This window comes from Mesoplodon bidens, assembly GCF_964165515.1.
Source record: "Mesoplodon bidens genome assembly, chromosome: 10".
In the NCBI taxonomy this organism is placed as follows: domain Eukaryota; kingdom Metazoa; phylum Chordata; class Mammalia; order Artiodactyla; family Ziphiidae; genus Mesoplodon; species Mesoplodon bidens.
The window spans coordinates 56,447,201-56,463,560 of NC_138172.1; the positions used below are offsets into that span (position 1 = coordinate 56,447,201).

Below are 16,360 nucleotides of genomic sequence, written 5' to 3' on the forward strand. Positions count from 1 at the left end.
GTGGAAATATTGTCCTTGCCTAAATATTCCAGGGTCATGTACTAATTATAGGTTGTTAATCTGATTCATGTAACAGACATTTGTCTTGTTAAACCAACTTCTGAATGGAGACAGTGCTTTTGCATCTAAACAATAGGGTAGCTATCAAACAGGTATGCTAGAAAATCAGTGGTTGATGTTCTTGACAGTTTAAAGTGCTAAACAAATGATGTAAAACTATTTAGGAAAGAGTAACCAAAAGAAATTTTCCCAGTCATGAATTTTTAAATGTATTTTATGATCATTTCTGTTATTGGTAAGATTCAAAGAGAAGTGAGAGAATGGCCCATCTGTAGCTTATTTAAAATGGAAAAATGTATTGACTTGTTTCATACTAGTTGAAGCTTGCTCCAAAGGACTTCCCTTGAAAATTTCTTTAACCTCCAGATTTTCATAAGGATAACCCAATTCAGCACATCCATAACAGTGAAAAGAACATGGATAACAACAAAAACCTCTCAATCCTCCCCATTAGCTAAAATAGAAGTTACATCTTCTCTAAAAGGAAACTGAGGTTCTGCTAAAATGGAACCTAGTTCATAACTAGAGCAGGGATGTACCTCTGGAACCCAAGAACCGAAGTAGAGGGGAGAGTTCAGACTTCAAGCACTAAAGGACTGAATCCTGTGAAAACAGGATTGTCTCATGCAGAAGCGCTGTCTGGAGAAGGCAGATCGTATGGGTAGAAGATCTGTGGCCTGTAACTGAACAGGAGAGTGTCAGCAGAGGTGCAGGGTTGCCAGCCAGAGGAAGAGCCGAGTGGACGGGGACGGATTCCCCAGAGTACCATGCATGCAGTGGACATTTTTATACGCTATAACCTAGTCTGTCTAGCACCTGTGGGGAAGCAACATCTACATAGATGAATTTTCCACATAAAAATGAAGCTGGCCCCTCTAATTAAAATTATAAAATAACCACAAGTTGTATATTTTTAGCAGCTTTTTAAAGTAACCATTTTGCCCTTTCTTCACTTGAGTCATTAAAAGCAAACTAATTCCTGTGCTCTAGGAAATGCACCAAGATCCAAAGGCCCCCAGAGGAGCGTGGGCTTGTTTACCCCCATGCCGTGTGGTCTCCGTGGCTGTATCTGCTTTGCTTGTCTGCTCCTGTTGTCTCCCTCCTTTTGATCTGTATACCTGGAAGATGTGGTCTGGGTTTCAAGTAAGAGTCAAGTAGTTCCTTTGAGTGGTCTACTCAAGAGCAAAGTGTGGAACTTGAACATCACATGGTTCTTTAGGGTCCTATTTACTTTTAACTCGATCTCAGATCTATTTCATGGGATTGGGGCCTAAGTTAAATCTTGTCCTAGTAGGCAGGAATTTCTATTTGTCATTTTAATAAAAACTATGTAAGTACATACAAATTTTACTTACCTGGAAACTAGTTACAATGGCTATCGTGAAGAGTTAACAGCTCATAGGAAAAAAAAGAGCAACTTTTAATATAAAAGCTCAGCCTGGGATCAAATTATTACACTGGGACAGGAATTTTTTACACTAGTTCCTGAAACCACTACCATGTTACAAAATGGTCATTCATCCTTATAAAGAAGACTTTTAAAAAGATTAAAATATTTTCAGTAGCAGAATTAACAGGCCAAGGAATGCCACTACATTTTAGGAAATTTTCTATTAAAGATGTAAGTAAAACTAATTCATGTACAAGCACTTATCTCCTCATCTATGTTTCCAAATAAGCCTTTACTTCTACTAATAACCATTAAAGCGCATTTACCACGTCCAAGACTCCGTCCTACATACTCTACTTACCTACTCAGTTAATCCTCAGTGGTGGAGCCAGGTTCATGACCATCCTGCTATACTGCCAAGTTATTAACTCCTTTGAAGGCTGTCCATTCCTGCTTTCCTTTAGTTACTTCTGGCCCCATGATTAGTCTATAGATTGATGAGTAAGATTCATGTGGACCCCTAAAAATTGGTATCACTGTTAGAGAACTATAGCTGTTCTCTATATGAAAAACCCCATTACAACCCAGGCAAACCATGTCCCATTTCCCTACTTATTCCTATGCCATTCAATAAACTCAACTTTGAAGTTTTAAAAAAAAATCTTTACTTCAGATAAAATTATTTCCATAATTAAGGATAAACCCATTATGCCCAGGTAAACCATGTTCCAATTCCCCACTTACTCCTATCCCATTCAATAAACTCAACTTTGAAGTTTAAAAAAAATCTTTATTTCAGATAAAATTATTTCCATAATTAAGGATAAAGCAAACACTTCTTTGAGTCCATCATTTCAGGTGACTGTGATTTCCATGGACATTGGCGTTACTGAGTATCATTTGAATATTTGCCTACATGCTTGTGGGAAGCTTCTGCAGCCTTTTCTTGGTAGGAATTCCAGTTTTTCTGAATTCTTCCCTTTCCTTCAGGTATTCCATTTTGCATTCTTCATAAAAGGCTGGATCATTATAGCTATGAGAAAGAATGAAAATCTTTTAAAGTGAATCACTTTACAAGCGTATAAGCTTACTTTAACAATAAATTCAGACATCCGGTTCATCAGGAACAATCTTTAGAAGCAGATTTTTAGTAATGGCCATAAATTCATTGTAAACATTAGGCTACCAAAGTAGTTTAAAAAAAAGACCTAATGGTTCTTTTTTGAATAGCAATGTCCCAGGATAGGACAATGGGAAGTCAGGGCACCCATCCTCAGGGACCCATGAGAGCAGACAAGACTGCATCACAATTATGTACACAAAGTACTATGGCAGTTGTGGCCCGAAACATGGGGCAGAGTGGAGAAAGGGGAGCTGTTGGGGAGACGTCTGAGTTGCATTTTGAAGGACCAACAGAAACCCACATAGAAGGCACATGTGGAAAATCCCACAGATGAGGAAAAACTGTGATGCATGAAGAAGTACAAGTAGATTAGTACCACCATAGCAGATCATGTGCAGGAGAAAGGGCCTGAGATGCTGGAATGGGGAGGGCCAAATCATGGCGATCCATTCATGCCCCACTGAGAAGTCAAATCTACCCTGAACGGGCACTATTCACAAAGCAACTGTAAGATCAGTTCTGTGCCTTAGATTGGGGGCCCCCAACCCCTGGGCTACGGACCGGTACTGGTCCACGGCCTGTTAGGAACTGGGCTGCACAGCAGGAGGTGAGCGACGGGCAAGGATCAAAGCTTCATCTGCCGCTCCCCATTGCTCGCGTTACCGCCTGAACCATCCCCTCCCCGCCCCCACCGTGGAAAAACTCTTCCACGAAATGGTCCCTCGTGCCAAAAAGGTTGGGGACCACTGCCTTAGATGAACCTGACAGCGTGTGGCAGATAGGCTAAAGGTGGGCAGCAAGATTGTCCAATAAATAAGCTATTACAATAATCCAGACAAGAAATGAGGAGGACCTAAGCCAAAGGAAGCACAGTTCTGATGAAAAGGATGAAGTGGATCTGGGGGAGATTGAGGAGACGAAATCAACAGTTAGGAGACCAGGAAGATTCTAGGTCCAAGACAACTGTAATTCACAAAGACACGAGGCAGGAGTCAAAGGAGCTCAGTTCGGTTTCGGACCGGCAGAGGGAAGTGGAGAAGTGCCATGACCCATAGGAAGCAGCTGAATTCCACGGGTGCAAACTGAGCTTTCTCAGATTTAAAACGGAGAAGAGAACCTGGGGAACCAGCTTTAAGGAAGAGGTTAAGGAAGAAAAGGTGGAGAAGAAATAGGTAGAGATGCTGAGGAGACAGGAAAGAGCGTAAAGAGGGAAGCCAGATGGAAGGAACTTCCAGGGGTTTCCAGAGAGGGGTCAAGTATCAGAGAAAAGATGGAAAAGACACTCACTGGAACCTCCAGGAAGAGCAGTTCCAGCGTCACGAGGGCAGAAGCCAGACTGCAGTTTACTGAGGGATGAGTGAGAAGAGACGGGGAGAAATAACAGAACACAAAACTGTTTCAGGGTGTCACCAGGCGGAGATGAGAAAGGGTAGTGGTTCCACCCATGGAAGGTTGACAGGAAGTAAAGCAGGGCCCCCACTTAAGCAAAGACAAAAAAGCAGTATTTCTTAGAGTATGTTGAGACTTGAGGTCAAGTAGAATTCTTCCTAATAGCTCTCATTTCTTTCCCACAAATGTCCTCTTGGTTTGCTCCCCTCTCTTCTAAGCAGTTACAGCCTCCCCCTGTCCCCCAGGATGGACTGGGACCTGTTATCTTCTCCATCTCTAGGGGGCGAGAGATGGCAGGATATGTCAATGATTAATATCCAGATAACAAAAGCTAACAAATAACACAGACAAACTTTTAAAAAGAGCTAACAGTGACTGAGTACACAGTATCTCCTATGTGCCAGTGCTGGGGTGACGCGTTTCCACGTGAGGAATAATCACCCCACCTGACAGTGAGGACCCTGCATGGGTTGCAGGGGGAGCTACGCCCGGGGGACCCAGGAGACACCAGCCTGCTGCCTTCCCCACGGTCCCTGCTCCTGGCTCCAGTGCTGCCCTGTCCCAACTAAGAATAATGAGTCCCTATGATATGATGACTGAAACCGAGGTGTCAAAATCCTTTAATCAATGTACAAAAGGGAATTTAACAAATTCAGTCACACAAATGTGAAAGAGGTTCCTCTATTCATTCAACATCTCTCGGGAACTCTAGGGACCAGAACTCTTACTTTTCCACAGTTAAACACTTAGTGCAGGTCTGGGCTCATAAAAAAGAGCAGCTATTAGAATTGTTTATTGACTTGAGAAAAGACATGCGGACTTGGAGTATGTTTCCTCATCTATAAATGTAGAGATTCAGTATTCTAAAAGAGTCTATAAACTCATGTGTACATTATTTGTTATCAGAAAACAATTTAAGATTCAGATAATCACCACTTTTTATGTAATTGCCTAAGAAGTATCAAACCATCCTGACATAGATGCTTCACAGGCTAGGGGAGCAGAATACAGAAGGAAGGAAGTGTTCGCCAAAACTAAGATCTCACAGACAACTACCAACTCCCTACTCACTAAAGTACTGTATCCACAACACTGCCTGTCAATAATGCGGGTGATAAAACATGTGGGGAGATGAGCAGAAAGCAGCTGCATTCAAAGACCTCTGCATATTTTTACTTTAAGATCCAAGGAACTACAACAGCATATCAGTGAACATGATATTTAAGAATTATTTTTCAAAGTAATTTAACTTCAAAAATCTAAATTTACCTTTGTAGCCTTCATTTGATTTATTGCAACTCTCCTAGAAGTTAAATTACATTAGTCCAAAAGATCCCAAGGCTGGCAAAAGTACCTTTTCACTAGAAGAGATAAACATAAACCCATCTATAATATATTCTATTTTCTGTTCATGAAAAGGAATTTATTAAATCATATGAAGAATCATGTATTTTAATCAGATAAAATGCTGACAAACACAAAACTTGAAAAGACCCTTCATAAATATGTTGTATCATTTTTCTCAGAAGAATCTTTAACAAATTAAAATTTTAGACTCAGCCAACTATATGACAAATTTGGTGGGGAGAAGTAGAGAATATATTACATGTAATGAGTTAAATAACATACTCTTATCTACTACACATACTACACACACACATATACACAGGAGCACAAACGCTGAGGTAACTACTTACTAAGCAGTTAGACATTCTTTCAATGCAGAATTTTCTTTGCGGCATTTTACTACCATAAGGATTCCAGAGTCCTTGCAACATTTAGTGAAATCTGAAATAAAAAATTTGGAAGAAAAAAAATGACTTGTAATTCCATCACTGTAATTGTTAACAGCTCTAAAATATTCACTCATTTAACACCTATTACCTAGACTGTGCTTGGCTCACAGGACATGCTCCACAAAAGACGTGTACATGGATAAAAGGCAGAATAAAAGTCCTTTACTCCGTAGATTTGAAAGGGGGAGAGGAGACCTCTGAGGTGAAGAGTGAAGTGGCTTCACAGAGGCAGAATGTAGAGAGTATGTAGGATTTCTAATTCAGACAGACTTCATTGTACTGCATTTTACTACTGTGCAGACACTGCATTTTTTTACAAATTGAAGTTTGTGGCAACACTCCTTCGAGCAAGTCTATCGGCACCATTTTTCCAACAGCATTTGCTCACTTCATGTCTCTGTGTCACATTTTGATAATTCTTGAAATATTTCAAACTTTTTCAGTATTAATATAATTGTTAGGGTGACCTGTGATCAGTGATCTTTGATGTTACTATTGTAACTGCCAACACAGAGAAGATAGCGAGAGAACTGGAATTGGAAGTGGAGCCTGAAGATGGGACTGAATTGCTGCATCTCCTGATAAGACTTGAACAGAGGGGAAGTCACTTCTTATGGATGAGCAAAGACAGTGGTCTTGAGATGGAATCTCCTCCTGGTGAAGATGCTATAAAACTTGTTGAAGTGACAACAAAGGACTTAGAATATTATATAAACTTAGTTGATAAGGCAGCGGCAGGGTTTGAGTGGACTAACTCCAGTTTTGAAAGCAGTTCTACTGTGGGCAAAATGCTATCACACAGCACTGCAGGCTACAGAGCAATCATTCATGAAAGGAAGAGTCCGATGCGACAAACTTCATTGTTGTCTTATTTTAAGAAATTCACCCCAACCTTCAGCAACTCCACCCTGATCAGTCAGCAGCCACCAACATCAAAGCCAGATCCTCCATCAGCAAAAAAGCCTCGTTGAAGGCTCAAATGATGGTTAGCACTTTTTAGCAATAAACTGTTGTTTAGTTAAGGCATGTACATCCTTTTTTTGGACATAAGGCACACTTTAATATAGTGTGAGCGTAACTTTTAAATGCACCAGGAGACCAAAGAATTTGTGTGACTCGCTCTATTGTGATATTTACTGTATTGTAGTGGTCTGGAACCAAACCTGCAGCATCTCCAAGGTCTCCCTACAGAGAAAAAGAGTATATTCTACGGATGAACAACAATATTCTACTGTATAACACAGAGAACTATATTCAAAATCCTGTGATAAGCCATAATGGAAAAGAATATTTTAAAAAGAATGAATATATATATGTATAACTGAATCACTTTGCTGTACAGCAGAAATTAACACATTGTAAATCAACTATACTTCATTTTTTTTTTAAAAAAAGAGTATATTCTAGAAGAAATGAACAGGAAGAGTAAAAGGGGAGTTGTGTCCAGACACGGGCCTCTGGGGGCCAGTTTCTGTGTGTCTTCTGATGGCATCAAGTTACCCTCTTTCTTTCACACAACCTGCCATAGTCCTTCCCTTCTGATAATAGGGCTCCCATCCCATTCCTGAGTCAACTCTGAAATGCCCCAGAAAATCCAAATGGCTTTCTATCACATTTCCATTCTGGTAATTTCCCTTTTAAATTGTACTGGCCCCTTGGCATCCTGCCTTCTCAGGACCACCAACCCAGAAAACCCAGGTGCCAGAGGCCAGCCACAGTGGGGCCCCCTGCTTCTCTACTGGGTCTGCTTTGGGTCAGACCAGGTCCCTCCTCAGCCCTTCCTCAGGACAGTGCGCGGGGTTCCCCTGCTTGGGCAGCGACTCTCCTGAACTCTTCTGGTCCTTCTCCTACCCACTGGGGGCTCTAGTCCCAGCCCCGGCCGCCTCCAGTCTGTAACCAACCATGTCCATCTCAGACCTTAAAATATGACATCATCCTCACAGAGAAGCTGGAGAACAGCTTTTATAACTCTTTTAGTACAAAATTATCAGGATTCCTCTCTTTTCTTGAGCTCGGTATTACCCTTTCAACTACTAAGAAATAAAATTTATAATCATCTTAAAGCAAGCAGGTAATTTCAGGAGTCTCCATGAAGACACAAAATGTGTAACAAACGTGGTTTTAAACCACAAGCAAACTGAAAATGATTGAGATTTGTAAATGCACAAGAAACTCCTTTGAGGGGGCTGTGCCAGATCTAGAGGCCTATGGCATGGACGTCCAAGTCCACTGCACAGTCTGCAGGATGAGGGGCGATGTGAGCAAGGACAGCTGATGTGGGAGAGGACCTGACTTCAAACGGTGTGCGTGTCTGGTCACACACAGCGGGGCAGGGATGCTCCAGCTCAGAGCGTGGGGCTCCTTCAGCTTGCTGTTCACCAGTCTCAGAACTGCCACTGTTTACTGAGTCCTGAACCGAATCAGGCATCTTTTTCACTCAGCTACAAATGTTCTTGTCGTCTCTTCACTGATGAGCTGGGCATGTGGGCCAAATCAGAGCAAGGGGAATTCCTGTGTCCTTTGACGAGGATCCCCTATGACTCAAAAAGGCAGAGCAGGGCTTCCCTGGTGGCGCAGTGGTTGAGAGTCTGCCTGCCGATGCAGGGGACACGGGTTCGTGCCCTGGTCCGGGAAGATCCCACATGCCGTGGAGCGGCTGGGCCCGTGAGCCATGGCCGCTGAGCCTGCACGTCCGGAGCTTGTGCTCCTCAACAGGAGAGGCCGCAACAGTGAGAGGCCTGTGTACTGCAAAAACAAAACAAAACAAAACCAAAAACAAAAAGGCAGAGCAGACTTACAATCAGCTCGTTCTCATCAAAGGTCCTGAATGGGGGGCCATGAGGTTATTGAAAAGTCCACTAACTTCCACTCTGGAAAGCCATTAGCATCCCTACATGTTAACTGCTCTTCGTACAGCCTGATGTTAAGATCTGCCTTTCTAGAGGCAAGGGTTATGATCCTAAATAAGAATTAAGACAGGAGCAACCCTCAAAGGGAATGTGAACATAAAGTTAATCCAGAAGTGACTAAATGTTAGATGGTGGTGACACACCGTGGGCTGACTCTTCGCAGACTCACCATCACTCAGAGGCCTGGATCAACCAGTGCACTCAAATATCATCTACAGAAAGGTCATGAGCATCATGAACTTTACCTCATGAACATGTGCTAGTTGACCAAACCCCAGTCCCTTGCAGGAAAACATGAATACAAGGGCTATTACCAAAAGTACACTTTCTGAATTTAACACACCCAATACTTTTACACTTGACAAATTCACAACAGAAGGCTTAGGCATTGAATTATGTTAAGATTTGTTTTCCCTAATATGACTAAAAATGTCCTCAAGTAGGGAATTGACTCCAGATAGCATTTATGTGTTCTGATTACAATAAAGGCACAGTCTCTGAATTTTCACACTTGTCCAGATCTCTTCAGGAGTAACTGTGACTGGCCTGAAGCCTCAAGCTGTTTGTAAGGTTTCTGTCACTTGTTTAGCAACAAGATTTTAATGAGGATCCTTCTTTCAAACCACATTAGCAAACATTCATATATCAGTGATGTTGCCAGATTCCTAGGATGGTATTCTGAAACAAGCCCAATTTAAATCTCTTCTGTCTCTCAATATTAAGTGTTAAAGAGCTCTTATACCTGTATATAAATAAATTATTCACCATTAAAGACTATGAAAATGAACTTTCATTAACTTACGTATATCTTAAGGTAATGCAAATAAATATCAATAAACAGTGAGAGAGATGATTAAAAGTTATTCCAAACTTTAAAGAAATGTGCTTAAAGATAGCACTCAAGACTTTTTTCTTCAAAATATCAAGAACATGAAATTCTATCCTTCTTCTGTAAACACTCATTTCTCTGAAAGAAACCACTTAATAAATAAACTATGGGTAAAAATATTCTGCGGGCATGCTAAAATTTGGATCAAGTGAAGCTAGGGAAAACAGAAAGAGATAAAGTCTTCTCCTATTAGTCTGGGATAATGGGCAAAATAATCATACTGTGATTAAGTATAAGAAGTCCATATAATTTCCAGTTTATATAAGAAAAAACTTGGGGAACCTCCATATAAAAGCAGTAAGAGAAAGAAATGGTTTGGAATTCATTGCTTTTCACACATTTAATTTATGGAACTTCTGAACGTATTTTAATATTTAAATAACCGCCAATAATAAGGTTTCCTGATTAAGCCAACGATGAAGGGCAAGGCTGTGTGTGGGAGCAGAAACACTTACCTTCCACACTTTTCATTTAGTCAGTTTCAAGCAACGTATTATTTTGCAAATGCAGTCATACAGGTAGAACTAAAGCATTCAATGAGAAATGACAATTTAAAAACATACAATATTAAAAGAAGTAATTCCAATGTTTCATCTCTCTGACCAGAACCACTCCTTTTGTGATTCCACTAACTTATATTTTCTAAAAAATCCTGAGCTTATGAATTTTTACACAACCATCTTTAGACATAGCACTTACCTCTAACTTTCTAGTACTTTTATTTCCTCAATCAGTAAAGTACTTATAGAGTACCTATTTTGTTTCCAGCATTACAAAAAGCAGAGCTCTATTTGGGTACCAACGTAATTTAGAATTTTAACATAAAAGCTCTGTGTAATATTTCCATGACTACACCACCATCTTGAAGGTTTCACTTTCAAATCTGGAACTTCAATTTAATCTAAAGGAAAGACATTTAGGAGGTCTTGCTTATTAAAGAAATGTAGTAGGCAGATTTTTAAATCACCCTAAATTCAAAACATATAATCAACTCTACAACTGGAAATCTTATGCATAAAATGGTTTCCTTATAGTGAGCTAGATAATAAAAACAGAGATGTACTTGATACAATGTATAAATGATCTGTTGACCAGTTACTGAATCAGAAGAGGTTTTTAAATGATACAATTTGGGGACAGCCTAGGTAGGTGTCAACTTTTCTTAAGATTTCGCTTCAGACAAAGGTGTCTGTGAGTTTTAGATTTATAATAGAAATTGAAATCTAAAGCTAATTTTCCCAGGAGAAGCTATCTTCTAAGTGAAGGCCTGTGTGCAGAACCTCCTCAAGCTGTGGGGGCAGAGGGCCCTGGGTGCTGAGCTCACCAGCGTCTAGTGCAGGGGTGAAGACCTGAACCAAGGTATGTGTCCTCTCCCTCCTAATGGCTGCTCAGAGAGGGCAGCCATGCCCACAGGCCACAAAGCACATTATCTATATAATCAACAGTATTTCATGAAGTTCATGGGAAATAGTTTGTAAACAGCTCTGACTTTATGAATACATTTGTTTATAAAATTTAGTAATGAAACTGTAAGATCTCTTCACAACCTTTGAGTCCATGATACCAGTAGTATGGCTTCTGGAAAGAATTCAATCCAATCCAACCTACAAAAAAGCCAAATATTATACATAATTCTAGACTGGGTGAGAAGCTGCTTAGGACAAGCTCAATTTAGTTGCAAAAAGTGTATTAGTGAGTATCTGCCAGCAAACACTGTAACAACAACAACAAAATTCCATAGACAATTTTTCAAGAGATCCATAAAACTAACCCTTCAATGGAAAACATAACATGCAGAAGCCACCTCATCTTTTATGAGACACATTCACTGAAATACTGGTTTCTTCACTGCACTCACACCTTCAAAATGTTTCCGTTTCCAAAGGTAAATCAAAAATACTGCAGACGGGGGCTTCCCTGGTGGCGCAGTGGTTGAGAGTCCGCTTGCCGATGCAGGAGACACGGGTTCGTGCCCCAGTCCAGGAAGATCCCACATGCCGCGGAGTGGCTGGGCCCGTGAGCCATGGCTGCTGAGCCTGTGCGTCCGGAGCCTGTGCTCCGCAACGGGAGAGACCACAACAGTGAGAGGCCCGTGTACCGCAAAAAAAAAAAAAAATACTGCAGATGGGAAATCACCAAATCATGCCATCACCTTAATGTTTAAGAAGAGATCCAACTGCAAATATTTATTTATTTTTCTTCTTTTTTTATTTTTTATTTTATATTGGAATATAGTTGATTTACAATGTTGTGTTAGTTTCAGGTGTACAGCAAAGTGACTCAGTTATACATATACACGTATCTATTCCTTTTCAGATTCTTTTCCCATACAGGTTATTACAGAGTACTGAGTAGAGTTCCCTGTGCTATACAGTAGCTATACAGGTCCTTGTTGGTTACCTACCTTAAATATAGTAGTGTATATATGTTAATCCCAAATCATTTATTTTTTTCTTAAATTATCAGAGTAGAATGAAAAAGAAAAAAGTCACTTACATTCCTGCCTCATAATAGTAACAACAGCAATAATAGCTAACATTGTACTTATTACATCCCAGGCACTATCCAATGAGTTAATTCAGGCTTTCATAGTTATTAACTGATTCAATAAATTAAAATTTTAAATTTTTTCAAAAATTCTTTCATTACTTATCCCATAGGTTCATAAAGTATCAGTCATTCATTCATTCAATGAACATTTTCCAAGTACTTACTACACGCCCAGCACTATGCTAGGTTCTGGGTTTCCATGCTGAAAAAGACAGAGGGAACCAACAGTCCCTGAGGAAGACAGACAATTAAAAAGTGCTACCAGGCGAATGTGGTACCCACTCAGACAGGGGAAGGCAGGGAGGGTGCTATGGAAGCACAGAATTGGAACTCCAAACCCATCCAAGAGGGGCTTACCATCCTTGTAAGCTATGATCTACACTGAGTCAGCTGGTGGATGGGAGGTAGAGGAGGACAGGCATGTACCACTATGACCAGCAGGCAGTGCTCAATGTTTAGGCTTTGCCCTGAGGGGAATGGAAATCCTTAGAAGGGTTTTACACAGTGGAATGGCACCATCAGATTTTCTTCTGCAGAGAACTAGAAGAGCTGGCAGGGAGGCAGGAGTGGGAATAAGAGGGAAACTGGTTAAGATGTGAGTACAATAATCCGAGCAAGAGATGGCAAAGGGGGGCTTCCCTGGTGGCGCAGTGGTTGAGAGTCCGTCTGCCGATGCAGGGGACACGGGTTCGTGCCCTGGTCCGGAAAGATCCCACATGCCGCGGAGCAGCTGGGCCCATGAGCCATGGCCGCTGAGCCTGCACGTCCGGAGCCTGTGCTCCGCAACGGGAGAGGCCACAATAGTGAGAGGTCCGCGTACCGCAAAAAAAAAAAAAGGAATAATTAAAAAAAGAGAGATGGCAAGGGGGTAAAAGGCAGAGGAGTAGAAGCATCAGTTCAGGGGGTAACAGACAAGGAGTCAGGAATAATGCCTACACCAGGGGTCCCCAACCCCCGGGCAGTGCCTGTTAGAAACCGGGCCTCACAGCAGGAGGTGAGCGGTGGGCGAGCAGCGGGCGGGCGAGCGAAGCTTCATCTGCTCCTCTCCATCGCTCGCATCACCGCCTGAACCATCACATCCCCACCTCCACCCCCCCACCGCCCCCCAGCCCATGGAAAAATTGTCTTACACGAAACTGGTCCCTGGTGCCAATAAAGGTTGGGGACCGCTGGCCTGCACTTCTCACTGGGAGCAGACGGCGCAGTGTGATGACAAAAACACCAGAAAAGAAACACATATGACGTTGTTCTGTTTTGGCTGCAGCCCGTGGAGGGAGATGGGGAACAGATGAGGACGAGTTTCAGACACATCCAGCTGGGGGACCTTTGAAATGTCCAAGTAGACTCTCCAGAAAGCACTCAGCTCTATGGCGCTGAGGCAAGTTGGAAGAGACTGTTTTGACAGTAGTAACTTATTAAAAATAATGAAAAGTAAAGAGGTCCTGGGTAACCACTGGGCTGCCAATAGGTAAGGGTCCAGCAGAGAAAGAGAGGAGAGGAGACTGGAAGACAGAAGGACCTCAGGGCATCACAGAAGGCAAGGGAACCAAGACACTGACCTTCTGTATAGAGATCAGGGTCCACTGGACCCAATTTTAATTTCTGAGTCTCTTTCATGAGTAGCTTTAACCAATATTTTAAAGATATTTCATGATTTTCAGTTTTTCTTAGAGGCCTTCCAAAAAACCACAGAAAACAGACATATTTTGCAATACAATAAAACTCATTTCTATCTTGCAATTATCATATAGGTTCATTGCATCTTTGTATAAGGCTAAGACACAACATAGACTCTTAATGATCTTAATGAAACATTTTTACTATATATTATCCTAGAACTTAATTCATCATGACTCAGCATTTATTCCCAACTATGCTAAAAAAAAAAGGCTAAAATAATATGAAAACAAAATGATGGAATCACCTAGAAAAATGATGCCACAGTGAAATAAACCTTCATTATTTTATCAGTTTTCTTATTGTACTGCTTGATGTATTACATCATCATTCATGAATACATAAAAGTAGTCTTTTGCTTTTTGCTTTCCTTGAACACAGTTGAGATTTGAGATTTTTTTTTTCACTTTCTGATTATGTTAGATAGAATAGCCCCCCAAAATGTCCAAATCCTAATCCCTGGAACCCGTGAATATGTTAGGTTACATAGCAAAGGGGAATTAAGGTTACTAAGCAGCTGACCTTCAAATAAGGAGATTATCCCGGATTATCTGGGTGGGGCCCAAGTAATCACAAGTGTCCTGGAAAGTTGAAGAGGGAGGCACAGATAAAGAGAAAGAGATGTGAAGATGGAGGCAGGGTCAGAGGGAGGTTATCCTGTTGGCTGTAATGATGGAAAAAGAGGAACACCAGTCAAAAAACTGGGTGCCTTGTAACAGACTGAATGTTGGTGTCCCCACAAAATCCATGTGTTGAAACCCCACTGCACCCCCACTACCCTGCCACGTGATGATATTAGGTGGGGTCTTTGGGAGGTAGTTAGGATGAGATACGGTCAGGAGGGTGGTGTCCTCATAAATGGGGTTAACATCCTAATAAGAGTCAAGGGAGAGAGCTGGCTTGCTCTCTGCTCTCCACCATGTGAGGACACAAAGGTCTGCAGCCCGGAAGAGGAACCCAACTATGCTGACACTCTAATCTAGGACTTCCAGCCTCTAAACCTGTGAGAAATGAAGTTTTGTTGTTCATGAGTCATCCATTTATGTTATTTTTGTTAGAGCAGCTCGAGCTAAGACAGGTCTCTAGAAACTGAAAAAGGCAAAGAAATGGATGTTCCCATAGAGCCTTCAGAAGGGAATGCAGCTCTGCCAACATCTTTTTTTTTTAAATATTTATTTATTTAATTTTTTTTTTTAAAGCTGTGGTTTTCTTTTTTTTTTTGAATATGTTGAGGGGGTAGGAGTTTATTAATTAATTTATTTATTTTTGCTGTGTTGGGTCTTCGTTTCTGTGTGAGGGCTTTCTCTAGTTGTGGCAAGCGGGGACCACTCTTCATCGCGGTGCGCAGGCCTCTCACTATCACGGCCTCTCTTGTTGCGGAGCACAGGCTTCAGACACGCAGGCTCAGTAGTTGTGGTTCACGGGCCTAGTTGCTCCGCGGCACGTGGGATCCTCCCGGACCAGGGCTCGAACCCATGTCCCCTGCATTAGCAGGCAGATTCTCAACCACTGCGCCACCAGGGAAGGCCTATTTATTTAATTTTACTTTTTATTTTTTTTGCTTTTTTGGCTGCTTCGGGTCTTAGCTGCAGCGTGCGGGCTCTTCATCATGGCACTCGGGCTTCTCTCTAGTTGTGGGGTGTGGGTTTTCTCTTCTCTAGTTGTGGTATGCAGGCTCCAGGGCGCATGAGCTCTGTAGTTTGCAGCACTTGGGCTCTCTAGTTGAGGCGCATGAGCTCAGTAGTTGTGTGGCGTGGGCTTAGTTGCACCGCGGCACGTGGGATCTTAGCTCCCCGACTAGGGATTGAAACTGTGTCCCCTGCATTGGAAGGCGGATTCTTCACCACTGGACAACCAGGGAAGTCCCTCTGCCAACATCTTGATGTTAACCCAGGAAGACCTGTGTCACACTTCTGAACTACAGACTGTAATGTAACAAATCTGTGCTGTTTTAGGTTACTAAATGTTTATAATTTGTTACAGCCGTGATAGTAAACTAATACACTGCCTAGAGTAGAAGAAAGAAAACTGACAAAAAGATGATTCCCACGTATTAGATGAATCAGAAGATGAATGTGAAGAACTGAAAGCAGCACTCCAGACTCTGATGATGATGGTGGTGAAATGGATCTATAAACACAACCACAGACTAGTACCTTCAGATGACAGTATCCCAGGCGAACTTTCTCAAAATCAGGTAAATAACATACTTTGAAGGACAAAAAGGAAATATGGCATACTCACCCCATCAGTCATCTGACAAGAGTGACATCTCATGCACGTGGTGTCCTGTAACAAGAACCTGTACATCCCAGGTGCTAGGGACACACGGCAGTGTTCCCCTTCATCTTTTATGCTGAAGTGTATGTGACCCAAATGCCTAAGGCTGGCTTATAAACAAAGATGACTAGAAGGAAATAGTATTTATGGGATGTATAAGTCAAAAAACTAAAAAATTTTGAAATTATGGGCAAAAAGCACGACTATCCTCTCGTCAAAACAAATTAGTAGCCAAAAAATCAAAGTTTTCAAAAATGTCATATTTCATGGATGCAAGTATAAGAACCAGGATTGCTG

General features: G+C 41.6%; 1 protein-coding gene across 3 annotated transcripts in view; it reads right to left on the reverse strand.

The window, feature by feature from the left end:
* Positions 1-2,219: 2,219 nt before the first annotated feature.
* The window catches only part of CMC1 (C-X9-C motif containing 1), a 123,119-nt gene continuing 108,978 nt past the window's right edge, over positions 2,220-16,360 (reverse strand). For 2 of the 3 annotated variants that reach the window (XM_081246104.1, XM_081246103.1), the window contains exons 3-4: positions 5,660-5,750; positions 2,220-2,483 (exon numbers count right to left, since the gene is read on the reverse strand). In XM_081246104.1, the coding sequence (XP_081102230.1) occupies positions 2,363-2,483; positions 5,660-5,750 (212 nt within the window). In that variant the 3' untranslated portion in view covers positions 2,220-2,362. Of the gene's footprint in view, positions 2,484-5,659; positions 5,751-11,103; positions 11,161-16,360 lie in introns of all 3 variants that reach the window. The other variant, XM_081246102.1, reaches the window with a different exon arrangement.